This window comes from Micropterus salmoides, unplaced genomic scaffold, assembly GCF_014851395.1.
Source record: "Micropterus salmoides isolate LMB-PRFRI ecotype aquatic unplaced genomic scaffold, ASM1485139v1 Ms_hic_scaffold_16, whole genome shotgun sequence".
In the NCBI taxonomy this organism is placed as follows: Eukaryota; Metazoa; Chordata; class Actinopteri; order Centrarchiformes; family Centrarchidae; genus Micropterus; species Micropterus salmoides.
In genome coordinates, this window is record NW_024040707.1 from 33,436,007 (window position 1) to 33,450,901 (window position 14,895).

Consider the following 14,895-nt stretch of genomic DNA (forward strand, 5'->3'; position numbering starts at 1 on the left):
GTAAAACTATGACCCGACCTGTCTCGGTTTACAGTCCCACCTCCTGCTTCTTCTCTGACCAAACCAACGCACCTGACTTTCAGTTCCTGATTGTCTCACCGTGTTATTAGCGAGTTATTTTGGTGAGTATAGAGCCGTCATAACTGATGGACAGTCCCCTTAAATGGAGTTGAATTCAGTTCAAAGGTATAAAACTTCTTAAATCTGGTCTCTTGGCTGCAGTAATGTTTGTTCCCTATCCCTATTTTATACTTAAAATAAAATTATAATTATACTGTGGCTGGTATGATAGTGAAATGTGCAACTAAAATACAGCAGATTATTAACATGCAATAAATAGTTTTGTTTTAGACTTTAGCTTGAATTATCTTTAAAAAAAAACTGTGAGTAGTCGCATTTATAAGCTGTGATGAGCCGGGACTTCCTACAGGAATAACTTTCAGTCTGTTCCTCTTGTGTCACTGAGTGAAGTCATATGTCTTTAATGCAGGCAGATTACATGTGTGTCTCAGAGAGCAGCTGGGATCTCCCTCCGCAGTAATAAAGTCTCAACATCTGCCCGTCAACCTGGACCTGCGCCAAGCTGCTTTAAAGAAATATGACCACATTCAGGAACACAAGAGGAAACAACGGGCAGCCCAATTTATATATATTGCAAACCTTCCGGAGACAGCTGCCCTTTCTGAGCTAAAAATATAGCCTAACCACATAAAACCACACATTACAACAACAAGGCCAAACACTAAACACCACATGACCATGCTCCTTTCTCTGGTAGCCCAATGAGCTCCTCCAGCTGGGTGTGTCTGTGTGGAGTGCTGTCTGAACCTGTAATGTTACCTCACAGCAGAAACACCATCAGTCCGCATGTTCCAACAGCTCAGTCATCTCAGGTATTCACTGACGCTGTCCACTGTTTGTGTTGCAGCTACCATGACCAGACAAAGACCCGCTTCTCCTGCTGTGTAAAGTTCACAATGAGACCTGAACGTGTTGAGTTTCGATAACTATATTGCATTTGCACACGCAAACCTCATCATGAAGTGTTTGCATGGACAGACTTCTCAGGCTCTCTGTGAGATGGTACAGCTGTTAAAGGCCTTTGGATTGTCAACCAGAAATACAACTGCAGGAAATTGCAAAATATCTTATAGGAAAACATCCTTCGGCCATACTTCCTTTTCAATCAAGGGAGCTAAGATCTGGAACAAGCTGCCTATTGAGCTAAAAACAGAACAAAATCATCAAGAATTTAAAACTAAACTGAAGAAGTTTTTAAAAGATAATCAGTCGTGTGGTCGTGTGTAGGGATGGGGGGTGGAGGGAGGGATCGGTGGGTGGTATACATGTATGTGCTCAATTGTTTTACTGTTACTATGCTTAATGTTTGTTGTATATGTAATGTTAAAAGCCCTTCTAGGGACGGGCATTGGAAATGCTGTGATGTTGTGCGTTGGAAAATTGTTATACAATTCTCTATGTTTATAACATCTGTCCCTATCAAATAAACCTAAAAAGAAATCACAGGAAGGAGCTGCTCTGTATATAAACACTGATTTAAAGTGGAGGAAGTAAATCATAAAAAGCACCAACACTAACCTGCACCTCCTCCCTCCCTTTAAACAAGTGGTTTATTAGCACCAGACGGTGGCGGCGTGGGAAGCCAGTGGCTCGTTAGCCGTGTGTTGACATGTTTGTGATGTGGTGACTCTCACTCACCAGATCATCAGTCTGACACGACCGCTGGATTCCTGGCTCGAACACGTAGACTTCGCCACGCTCTTCCGCTGCCTGACAGACGAGGAGGTGTTATTGGTGTTTGCCGCCGCCGTCCTGGAGAGACGGATCATCTTCATCGCTGATGAATTGGGGTATTACACACTCACCTGTGCGCTATTATTTACACAATACACAAAGTAGGAATACAACAACAAACACAAACCACAGTTTATACAAGAGAGCACACAGGTTTACCTCAACCCCTCCGTCAGAGAGCAGCTAAAGAAGGAAACCAGCTCCAGACAGGTAAAACCTGCAGTAACCAGATTAAACACACAGCAGAGGATGCTGGGAGTCCACCTGAGCTCTGTGTGGCTCTGCCTGGAAACAAGTGGCAAAGAACATCAGTGGTTCACACGTTTATGTTTATCACACTGAGATTACCCAACCAGCTGATCATAGCTAATGTTCAAACTGAGTGAAATCCTCATCCAAGATGGTTCCTAAACATTTGTACTGCTGCTCCTGATTGGTCAACCGACAGAAGATTATTCATTAAATCATTTTGAAAATTCATTTTGATACGCACTTACGATTGTTTTAAATGATTGTTTGTGAAACTTTTGGGTTTTGGACTGTTGACAAAGCAAAACGTCTGCTGTCACCGTGGGCTCCGGGATACTGAGGGACATTTATCACCATTTTCTTTCATTTCATTCACAAGACTAAAATCAATTAATCAATGATTAAAATTAATTGATAGTTGCAGATCTGGTACTTCTGCTGCCACATCCCAAGTTGTTTTGTCATCTGTTTCGGCATTTTGACATTTTTTAGGTTTTACAGCAGGTTGAAGACGTTTACAGCTGATGATTAATGTGTTAATTACTGTACACTGACATCACGTTATCTTTGCTTAATAGCTAGTATATGTAGAGATTTTCTCATCACAAGATAATATTCCTGAAAGGCAGTATAAAGTGTAATGTGTTAGAAATAAACACTATGTTGTTCAGCTAGTTCGTACCCACGCTTTATTTTTCTAGCAGCAGAACGAACCAGGCTTTTATTTTATGTAGTCTATGTAGTCTTAACTTTACCTGTTCTCTGTTTAATTCAAACTCACTTTCTCAAACTCAGCTTCCAGCAGATAAAAGGTCATGATCTTTAAATGTAAAAACCCTCCAGGAAGTGTTTCACTTTAACTGACAGTGACTCAGGTTTGGAAGCAATTGGAATTATTATTTAATATCTGCGTTGATCAGAAGTGTTACGGTGTACTCACTAGTCTGGAAAAAGGATCAGAGTTTTGAGTAGGCTGATCTCCAGATGTGGCGTTGTTGCTGAATGAACCTGTGCTTGTAATACCTTTGCAGCTTTAAATCACAAGTGATCAGACACTGAAGTGATCATAAATCAGACATCGTCTCTCTCGTCTCTCTCGTCTCTCTCGTCTCTGCAGCACGTTATCCCAGATCATTCATGCAGTAGCGGCCCTCCTTTATCCCTTCACCTGGCAGCACACCCTCATCTCCATTGTTCCGGAGATCCTCATCGATGTGGTGATGGCGCCCACCCCCTACCTGCTGGGGGTCCAGAAACACCTGCTGGACCAGGTCACGGACCAGACTGATGTGAGTTATCCTGGAAGACTCAGAGGTGGGGTTTGTGTATCTGAATGAGCTCACTAGTGAACTCCTCTTTGTCTGTAACGCAGCTGCTGGTGGTCGACTTGTCTGAGGCGAAGAAGGAGACCTTCATCACTTCAGTAAGTGTCGTATCAATAAATAAGTCCACAGGACACATTTTGTCAGTTAAAACATTTGTGTAAAATTTCCCTTTTCCAGATCGGTGATGAAAGCTCTATTCTGCCGCCGAAGCTCCAAGCTGAAATCCTCGAGGCTCTGACTACCAGACAGAAAGCATCAAGTGAGGAAGCTGCAGAAACAAATTCAGGCGTGTCAGGAGTCTGGCTCCATCACCACTAATGTTTTCTGTCCTGTCCCTCAGCGGTGGAGGAGCTGAACCGGGTGGTGTCAGAAGCCTTCCTGTATTTCTTTGTGAAAACAGTGGGCCATTACTCTTCCTACGTGAAATTCGGTGGTGCCGAGGGGCCCGTGTTCGAAAAGAGGAGCTTCTACAAGGCCATCGAGTCCAAGACCACTCGACACTTTGTCAAGAAGTTCATCGAGACGCAGATGTTTGACCTGTTCATCCAGGAGGTGGAGCATCAGCAGCAAGGACCGCAGCAGGGTGAGGACACAATAATCCACCTCCAAGACCTGATCCAGGTCCAGATACATCTGCAGGGCTGCAGTCAGATTACTCTGCAGGGCCTCACTGCACCTCTTAGAGCTCAGAGATTTAAATATGGATGAATCAGATGAATAATTACGTCCCAGACCAGTCAGATTTAGAAGATTGAGAGGTCTGATGAAGGAGGAACAGCTGACCCACATCCAGCCATTACAATAAATCTAATCAGGTTTAAAGTATGTTAATGTCGTACACTGTGTAACTCAAAACAGTCAGTATGAAGACTAAAACACATGATGGACACTATTGTCCCACAATGCAATGCACAAAGGAAGTATGTGTAAACTACTGTTACACCTTTTGGGAAACATCCAGCTGTCTCTCTGTGAAGTTTTGTTTCATTTCCTGTTACAAGAATCAAACATACTTACATGTTTACATACTAACAGCAAAAACACTGTACTACAAATATTAGTACTTAGTACACACTGTACACACAGTGGACATGTGGTAATGTTTCCAGAGGATCCACTGTGTTTTTCCAGGTAATCAGAAGCAAAGACCAGTGTAGTGCAGTCAGCTGTTACACATTGATAATAGACACGAACAGGATTCCCTGAACATGGGGAATCAACAGCACTCTCTGGTGGACCGACTCTGTAATGATGACACTTCCTCAGACAAAAAGGATTGTTGACTGTAAGTGTTATAGCCAACAATATATCTGCAACAACCTAATACCGGCTCAGCTGCCTACACCTGACTTGGCTAAACATTACTTCAGGCAAATTTTATTTGTGTGACACAAGGAGAAAACAGAAACCTCAATTACTTGATCAAATGCTTATTAAATGAAGTTTTGTTCCCATTATGATTCATTTGTGGAGTAACTGTATTTAAACCATGGACACTTAGCCCAGTGCACTTGACTAGCCTGGTATGAGATGGTGAACAACAGTTTCATTTTCAGGTGTCCAAATACCTTTGGCTATATGCTCTATTTGGAATTTCAATGTTTCATTGGCTTCTTGATGTCATCCACTGACTCCGTGCATTGCAATATTTTGTTGTTTAATTCCCAGATTATTTACATGTGTAAGCCACCTCCAGGTACTTGTAAGTGCCAAAACAACGTCTCCAAACACTGAGTGGCTGGCTTTGATAGCACAGCTGCTTTGCCCGTTGCAGCTTTGACCAACTTTGCTAGCAGTTGACATTTTGGACCTGAGAGGCAGGTCGTTGGGAAGAGCATGTGGTGGAGTCACGGCGTCCATAATAAGCACTGTAGAGAAATATAACCTGTCCTCTAGGACAGTGCAGGTTTGCTGAAGACTCCTCACATGCTACGCTGAAGATTGCTGCTGGGAGGCAGGTGTAGGTGGTCTCCAGATATCTGTGGATGCCATGGCAGAGATCAGAAGCACGGAAGATGTTTGGGTTTATATCACACACCCTCTTGCCATTACATCTTTTCCCCATATCCAAGGTGACCTGTAGAGAACACTTTGTGTTGGCAGGCTGCTGTGGAGGTCTGCCCTTACTGCAGGTCGTCGTCTTGGCTGCATGTCCATACAGAGCGGTCTGCACACTGAACGCTCCATTTGCAAAGCTCAGGCGTTGGACGGCGTCATCACATGTGATCACCTGCACTGGGGTCACAGTAGCCCTAGAAAGTCCTGCTCTCATAAGCAAACACGTTGCTGCTAGCATTACACAGTGTGGACTGGTCTGGAGCAGAGCATGGTGTCAGAAGATCTGGTTTGAGTTGAAGTGAACAGCCTGGGCTTTTATTTGCTTCAGTCACTGAACTCACCCTGCTTATATCTGGGACAGCCTTTTAATTCTTTTCACACAAAACTCTCACTCAGCAAAGACAGAAAATAAGCTGCTATCAAACTGTTTATTTTAACAAGTTGTAAAAAAAAAAATTACAATACAGTTAAATCTGAATTGTTTTTGTAGAAAGAAGTTTTCCTTCTTTTTACAAAAAAAAATCAGATTTAACTGTATTGACCTCACGAAGTGTAGCGTGTCCATACTGACAAAACTAAACATAATTGTATGTGCGATTATAAGCAGCTTAGAACAAACCAGGCTTCTAATTGAGACCTGCATTTATTTGTCAAAATTTATAGCCACACCAGGCCAGTAAAATGGACAGGCACTCTCTCCCTCCCTCTCTCTCTTTCCACTGTGTCTGCACAGACACGAGTAGCATGCAGTAACTCAGAAGAGAGCTCACAATCTGGTGGATTTCAGGTGTAAGAAAGGGAATTTGTGAGCAGATGATAGTGAGGTAGAGAAGAAAGCCACATGTTCAAATATGGCTTTTTGAGGAGCTTTTTCATTCACCGCAGCTCCATCTTCAGCAGAACTTTGACAACAGCTGCTTTAGAGTGATGTCAAAGTCACATCAATTCTGTGTTCAGACTCTAAAAAGACTTTAAAAAGATCCGATCTGTATCTTCATTTGGACCACATATGGAAGTGGCCCAAACCGAACTGGAAGTAAAAAGGGGTCACATATGGGCAAAAAAATATGATTTGGGTCACTTTAGCCTGCAGTCTGGACGTAGCCTAAGATAAAAGCTGAAACAAATGGCATCTCAGTTTTTAACTTTGTTTTACCAAAACAAAGGCATGAATATTTAGCCCAAACGATGTGTTCCCTTCCCTTCTTTCGAACTCATCCAGCACAATAACTCGCAGCATCCCTTCCTCCATCACTGAACTCATTAGACAAAACACACAAAGCTACTCAAGGTTCCTGCTCTTTGTTAGCATCCAACAGTTACAGCTGGAAGGGGTTTTTATTAGCAGACGTACTATCACCAGCAGTATGTAGTTTAATAAGTCTGAGTCTTGTCACTTGAGCTCATGCTGAAACACCTTAATGTTATTTGACGGTGAACTGATTTGAGCTCCTGTCCTTTTGTCCTGCAGGAATATTTCACAAGAAGATCGTTGAATACCAGGAGAAGAAGAAGAAGAAAGACAAGGCGAAGAAACACTAGCTCTCAGCATGGAATCCTGGGTGTACATAGGAAAAGATGTGAATGTTGCGTTGGGTGTTTGTTTTAAAATAATTATGTACAAACATGTGAATTACTGTATGGTTATGTTGCTGCTACTCTGTGAAACACTGGCAGTTTCCCGTGATGGTTGTCAGACTGAGGCCGATGAGCAGGAAAATCATTTCAAATAAAGACTAGTTTTTTAAGTCCACGTGCCTACAGTCTGTGATCTTTAGGAAACTGGGTTTCTATCCACCTGTCCCTCTCTTTTATTCCCTTTTTTCATTTCTTATCTGTGACAAATAACTGAAACCTCCCTTTCATTAACAAAAATACAGGAACTTTGGCAGAGCAGTCCAAATATATATAACTGTGTCTTAGTTCCCTGTTCTGTATGAATTTAGACTGGTATCTATTGGCAAAATACAAACTGATACAAATACAAAAGGGTCAAAATCTCTGCGTGCTAAATTTATTGAGGACAGCTTTCCCTTTTTGTCATGTATAATGTTACAGTGTCGGATGTTGTAATGTTGTGAGGTAAAAGTACGCTCCGTGAGCAGAAAGCTCCAGACTGCTCTGAATACTAGCTTTCTTACAGTTCATCTGCTCCAGGCTCAGCACGACCATGAAGGACAGGAACGCCATCCACCGGCTCAGTCTGCCTCAGACTGTTTTACCCAGGACTTTGAGGTTTTGGAGGTTGTTCAGTATGTTTTGCATAAAGTGCTTTTTCTGTAGTGAGTTAGTTTCTTGATGGATAGATGGCTTTACTTGTTGCTGTAGCTTCCGTTAGCTACAGCATTTCTGCAGGTTTCACCTAGTAATATTACTAACCGCAGCTTCTCTGTGGTCAACACCGTCCTTTCTTTATACTTTAATTTAACTATCAAGATGTACAGTACAGGACAGAGCTGTAACCTGACAACTTAATGCTGATCTATCCTCCGCTAACTAGCAATTGGTTTGAACCAAGTTTCTTTCGGGCAAGAGTCACTAAGGTTGCACTTCCCCACAGCTGAAAAATAAATCCGTTTTATATCTGTGGTACAATCTGAAAGAAACTTGCAACAATAACACGACTGCATGTTGGTATTTGTGAATTATATGTGAACTAGCGAAAGAAAAACGAGAGCTACGAATGTAACTAAGGTTCTATGAATTCTGGAAGACAGTACAGATGTCATGCAGAGAGACCCCTCCCAGGGCCGCCCAGGATGTGGACACACTCCGAGTAGAGTGACACTTAACCTTACTAGGTGCAGACAGGCCTTGCGACCTATAAGCGTGTAGAATCATATCCACAATCCAATTGGAAAGTCTCTGCTTTGATAGAGCTTCACCCTTTCTACAACCCCCATAGCAAACAAAAAGGTTGATAGACTTGCGTACCTTGGCAGTGGCCTCCACATAAGCCTTTAGGGCCCGAACTGGATACAGTAGCTGTGACAGCTCTTTCACGCCTTCAGATGAGCCTGGTGGACTGAATGCAGTCAACTCAATGGCCTGGTTTACGTGCGAGGAAGGCCCCGACTTTGGCAAGAAGTACGGATTCGGTAGGAGAGTAACTCCTGACTCATCTGGGTACCAATGCAGGCACCTCGGGCTCACTGATAGGGCATGCAGTTCTCCCTCTCGCTTTGCTGATGTGACAGCAAGCAGAAATGCTGTCTTAGCAGACAACCACCTCAACTCTGTAACCTCTGCAACCTCAGAAGCACGGGGGAACCATGGCCTCCCCGGTCAGGGGCCACTAGCAGTAGTTTGTGGCCTCCCTGTCGGACCCTCTCCAGTGTCACACAAATGAGTAGAATTGGAGGAAAGGCATGCTGGCCACGCATGAGCTAAGGCATCTAGCCCTAAAGGACCGGTCCTCTCCCTTAGAGAGTCCCAGAGGGGACAATGCGTTGACATTTCTGAGGCAAAGACATCCACTTCTGCTTTGCCATATTGGCGCCAAATCATTTCCACCACCTCTGGGTGAAGTCGCCAGTCTCCCTGTGGCGGCCCCTGGTGGGAGAGCACATCTGCCGCACTGTTCTGTGTGCCTGTAAGATGTATGGCCCTGAGGCTCAGAAAGTGGGGAAACACCCATGTCAATAGCTGCTGTGATACTCTCAGACCCTGCCTGGACCTGGTGCTCCCCCTGATACACCTCCGAGGTGCTGTCTGTCCGGATGAGAATATGCCGGCCTTTTAGCGCTGGGAGAAAGTGCCGCAGAGCCGGATGTATTGCTTTGAGCTCAAGCACATTATGTGCTCTAACCTCTGCTGGCTGCTCCATCGACCCCTGATGGTTCTGCGTTGTCAGACCGCACCCCAGCCTGATAAAGAGGCATCCGTCTCCAGAAACTCCCTGCGGCAGGGAATCACTCCCAGAGGAACCTCCTCGGCGAGAGACACTTTTCTCCGCCAGGGCGCCAAGGCCCGGCAACAAAGACTGGACACTCTGATGCCCCTGCCCCTTATCCAGATTTGAAGGGGACATAAGGACAGAAGACCCAGAGGGACGACCATGGACGCTGCTGTCAGCATGCCCAGCAGCCTGAGATAAAGGCCATATTTCCAAACCCTGCACCTCTGAAAGCAACCTAGAAGCTGCCGGATATCATGCACCCTCTTTGGGGTAAGGGATGCTCTCATTAACTGAGAGTTGAGTGCCATACCCAGGTAATTTACCCTCTGACTGGGAGTAAGATTGCTCTTAGTGTAGTTCACCGTAAGGCCCAGCTGGTTCACATGGCCAAGGAGTGTATCTGTGTTCCTGACCGCCTGCTCTGCAGTCGGGGAAATGATTAGCCAATTGTCCAGGTAAGGCATGAGAGTCAACCCTGCAGCTTGAATTGGGGAAAGGGCAGCTGCAATGCAACTCGTGAATATCCGAGAGGCCAGCGAGAGACCGAACGGCATCACCTTGAATTGGTAAGACTGTCCTCGAAAGGCGAACCTCAGGAACTGCCCGTGGTGTGGTGCAATAGGCACGTGAAAATAGGCATCCTTGAGGTGTATTGACACAAACCAGGGCCCCTGCTTCACTGACTAGATGATATCTGCCATCCGTAACATTCGGAACGGAAGCACCTTTAAAAACTTGGTCAGCCCCCTCAGGTCCAGGATTGGGCGAAACCCGCCATCCTTCTTTGGAATTAAAAAATACACTGAATAGAACCCTCCGAGCCGTGTATGCCCTTCTACAGGCTGACGACGGCCCCGTGGTTCTCAGGTCTGAGCTCCCCTGGCCCCTGGGGGGGTGACCACCTGGGGCCGGTCCTCTTGGCACCTGAAAGGCTGGCCGGGCAGGAGTACGCCGGCGCTAATCATGGTGCCCAGAGTAGCAAGACACTCTAGGGTATGCACCTGGGTGAGCAGGTGGATGAGTGTAACTGGGACTAGAGGGCACAAGAGCTCTCTGTCGCAGAACTGAACTTGTGCCCCGCCTCAGGCCAGCAAACCGCTGCCTGGCTTGATCTGCGTGCACACTGCGCTCTAGTGCCTGCTGAGCCACTGGTCCAAACATTTGACCCGTCACCACAGATAGGGAACAAAGGGTGTGACAACACCCCTCCGACAGAGTGGACTGCGCCAGCCAGACCTGGCGGCGGGCCAGTGTCACTGTCAACATCAACCTTTCAAGTTCCCTAGACATGAATGCAAAGGACTGAAGAGATGCATCACTAAGACTCTGGGCCGAGAAACCCACACCAGACTCCTGCAGGGTCTGAGACAGAGCCAGGATGAGGTGAGAAAAGGAATTACCAATACGGCCCATGGGGTGCAGCTATGCTATAACTCCTGGCGAGGAGATCATCAGTCAGTCTACACTGAGGACGAGGGCAAAGTGCATCCTGTCTGAGAGCCTCACCAGACGACACAATCAATGAGGCAATGGTAGGCTTGACTGAGGCCATACGGTCTAAACCATAGTTATCTACATCCTGCATGGAAGCCAAGTTCCTGCAATCACTAGTGTGATGAGAGAGTAACTTTGGGACTGACCAGCACCTTTGGAGCTCTTCAATATAGGTCTTAGAAGGAGGGACTGAGAAAGCAGAGGGCTGCGGCATCTGCCTGAAAAAAGCACTTGAAGGTGCTGTCGCCACAGGAGCGTCATCCAGCCCCAGGCGCGCTAAAGCCGCAAAGCGGCGACCGGGGATGGAGGTTAACGAGGAGCAGGTGTGGGTAGCCAGCTGGGCTCCGGAGTGGAGAGGGGGAGAGCACACAGAGAGAGAGAGAGAGAGAGAGAGAGAGAGAAGGCACAGGAGAAACCAGAATGCGAGGGAAAGGAGAAACAGCTCACCAACAGCTGGCGCGCATTTTTTTAACCATGCTGTAAACATGTTTTGTTCTGCTGTAAAGTTGGGTATTTTAACATGGGGGTCAATGGTGATTGACTCCCTTCTGCAGCCAGCCTCAAGTGGCCACTCGATGAATTGCAGTTTTTGTTACTTCCGGGTTGGCTTCAACCCGGAAACCGGAAGGTTGCCACTTGGATAGCACTCATAGGCACATGTCATTTTAAAACAAGACAGTGATTATTTGTCTCTCAGTCAAGTTTAGATAAAACTCTGTACTAATGCAAGATTGACTATTATTATTAAAATGTTGATTAGCTGTGCAGACAGGGCAATATAGATGCACTACTCTCAGTAAATAATAAACATCATGTATTCAGTCAAGTCATATAATATTTTATTCCACTGTCCACCGCATCGTCCATTAATGGATTTGCCTCTTGTAGGGAGTGATGACGGGGAGTGGGTGTTGGAGGCACGGGTACCCTCTGAGGATAAGTGCCCTGAAGTAGGGTTGAGTATAATCCTGTTCAGTGGGCTACAGCAGAGCACTATGGAGTCGTTGACCAACGCAGGCCAGCCCACATAGGTGTCAATGAAGCCTCCCAGGGGGCCCATGTAGGTGTCAATGAAGAGACCACCCTGTATGAGGCCCCACTTGGCAGCCAGAAGAGAAATACCAGGGTCTCAATTATGGCAACCCATCTGTGTATCTGTTCCTGGTTGAGGAGGTCCAGTAGCACTTCCATGGCCTCCCTGCTCAACCAGAAATCCGGCCATGTGTCCTGCTGGTTAAAGAATCTGTCCAGCAGAGGAACACTTACAGTGTGTTCACACTGAAAGTGAATCCAGCGTTTTGTGCGGCTTGATTACATACAAACCATCTACAAAGACACTGGAGACCACCCCAGATGATGTCTAGGGTCTTTACTGTGGCAGCCCATCCAGGGACTATGAATAAAAGTAAATATGTTGTAAATCAGACCACGACAATAAAATCATTTATTTAAAGAAAACAGACGGCCCTGGTACGGGGGCAACGGGGCTCAGGGAGCAACCTCTGATTTCATTTTTTAATTTTCGCCGCTTGAAGTCCAAAAATCCACCTATTTTGTGGCTCCGAGTCCCAGCCGGCGCAGTCTTGATTATTGCACAATACCCATGCTCTGCCTGCCATCTCTCTGCTTTTTCTGCAGAGCATGAGAAGTGCCGCTTTAATACACACGGTCCTTTTGTCCATTTTCTGGCCGACCCGTTGAAGATACATAGACATCCGTTCTCAATCAGAGAACAGGCCTGTAAAGCACGGGTGTGCTTTTGGTGACAGGAATGTTGATAAATATTTTTATCAATATTTCACTGTTTTATTTGGAACTTGGTTGTATGGACAGAAATAGGGTTTTAAAGATATCTCCCAATAAAAGTCAACATTTAAACAGTAAATGGTATATTTTGAAATTATTGTAAGACAACTGTTGTATTTTAGTTTATTTTCATGAAATTTACAGTTAGAATTGCATTCTAGATGTATTAAATGATATTCAGTTGCATTATAAGCTTCCTTATGATGGTTTATTGCATTAAAATATAGCTTTCTTTACCAGGTGATGAAAATATCATATTTTTTCTGTGTTGCATCTCCATGTAGTCTGTACTGGTAAAATAAATATGTTAATGTACAACGGATTTATATTCCTTAGCTTCTGATCTTTCAAAGGAGACCAGAATTATGCATCTAGGCCAAATGGAGGAGTTATTCCTGATTCATTTTGGGTATGTTATTTTAGGTGTTTTTCCTGGAAAAGGGTGTCTGTTTTCAACAGGTTTACAAATACTTAATTTTAATTGATTAATAGATATTTTAAGAATTATTTCTCTCAAGAAAATAGAACAGCCTGTCCATCCTCTCTTTGCTCTCCTCTGCTTTTGTGCAACCTCATGTCTTTGAAAAGCTCAAGAAGCTCATCTTCTCTCTCTCTCAATTCAAATTCGCTTTATTGGCATGAATGTTAATAGAACAGTATTGCCTAAGCTTCAAGCTATATACAAAGAACAATTCAATTCATACAGTTAAATAAAATAAATTAAATTCTGTCTTGGCTCTGGCTGGCTTCATCCACTACTGTCCTCAGTTACGACAGGCAGGGGTGGTGGAATGCCTCTGTCCCAACAGCAGCAGGGGGTTTCTCTCTCACACCCTCTCCTAACCCTGGACACTTGCAATAAGGCAGAGGAAATCAGTCATGGCAGATAACAACAGCAGCACAACAAATTTCAGCAATTTTGTATTAACTTGCATGACTAAAACAAATATACAAGGTAAAAATTTACTGTCATATTACAACAGGGTTATAAGATAAGATGGAGTTTGTAGTTCCCTTTATGAGATACAGAATATATAATTCCAATTTCAAAATCACATGTACATACTCTTTTCTTTTTTAAATTGTCCCACTTGGCTTGGAGGGAAGTCACCTTATCCATTTTCTTTAAAGCAGTCCTAATCACTGAGAAACCAAGGAAAAGGTAACTTGGGAAGACTGAAAAAGGTGACATAGCATAGACACAAAACACAACAAAGGGTTGCCCTATCTACTAGTTTTCTTCTTATTATGGGCTTTGTAAAGGATGATTTAATTTAACTAATCTAATTTAACTGTAACTACAAGTACAACATGATCAAATGTAGATATTACAAATGGGCTATTGTTGGTTTACCTCTAAGCTATGTTAGCCGAATATTTAGCCTGGTGAAGAGGCGGTCACTCTCCTACCTCAGTTGTATGAAAACCAGAGTTTGCTTCCTAAAACAAAAACGAAAGGTTCAAGTAAGTTTTGCTTCACACAACAAAAACAAAAAGCAGCATAAATAGCAAGATTACTTAGATAGGTTAACCGTGAAATCTATCCCAACGTTTGCAATGGTTACTGGACTTTGAAAGTGACATTTAACATTAACTGTCTGAAAACCAAGCAGGGTTCACAACCTGTCTAAATTAGTCCACGTGTTCTATTTATGTACGTAATATAAAGTATACATTATCTATAATATGGCCACAATCTCAGTAAGATGTAGGCCTAGACAAGTTTATTTATAGCACATTTTAACAACAAGGCAATTCAAAGTGCTTTACATAAAACATAATAGCATTATAGAAAAAAAAAAAAGACATTGAGACTCTGAAGCTCTTGTTAAGTAAAGGCATTACTTTTAAAGGTTGTAACTTGCGCCCAGCCGAGTTGCATTTAGTGCAGCGGCTCCAAGTAGGTAACGTTAGTTGGCCAGCAACATCAGTTAGCATCACAAGTCCCATAACCCTATTATATAAACAAAATATGCGCTTTAAGACCTCTTGGTTTCTTAGCATTTGTATCATTAAATCTAATACTTACATGTAGCAGAGATGGGGACTCGAGTTAGAGACTCTTAAGTCGCACACACAGTGACTTAAGACTCGACTTGAGACTCATCCTCAAAAGACTTCAGACTCGACTTGGACTCAAGGTGCAGGACTCGTGAACGATATTTATTTTTAGGAAATGTCTGATGAGCTTGCTGTTATTCCCTTCCTTGCGTTACCTATAACCTTCCAACATAGCACCTAGTATCAGCT

At 44.1% G+C, this 14,895-nt stretch overlaps 1 protein-coding gene across 1 annotated transcript; it reads left to right on the forward strand.

Annotated features, from left to right (window-relative positions):
* Positions 1-1,333: 1,333 nt before the first annotated feature.
* LOC119904987 (DENN domain-containing protein 2D-like) lies at positions 1,334-7,200 on the forward strand. The gene is made up of 6 exons (XM_038721641.1): positions 1,334-1,871; positions 3,182-3,353; positions 3,437-3,487; positions 3,567-3,648; positions 3,730-3,972; positions 6,919-7,200. Exons 2-6 carry the CDS (start codon positions 3,285-3,287, stop codon positions 6,987-6,989), a joined length of 516 nt encoding a protein of 171 aa, XP_038577569.1. The 5' UTR covers positions 1,334-1,871; positions 3,182-3,284; the 3' UTR covers positions 6,990-7,200.
* The last annotated feature ends 7,695 nt before the right edge of the window (positions 7,201-14,895 follow it).

Excerpts from the sequence above, each read along its gene's own strand:
- LOC119904987 (XM_038721641.1), top strand. The coding sequence starts at position 3,285 with ATGGCGCCCACCCCCTACCTGCTGGGGGTCCAGAAACACCTGCTGGAC. Across the intron at positions 3,354-3,436 it reads AGGTCACGGACCAGACTGAT|CTGCTGGTGGTCGACTTGTC; the intron begins GTGAGTTATCCT and ends TCTGTAACGCAG. Across the intron at positions 3,973-6,918 it reads GCAGCAAGGACCGCAGCAGG|GAATATTTCACAAGAAGATC; the intron begins GTGAGGACACAA and ends TTTGTCCTGCAG.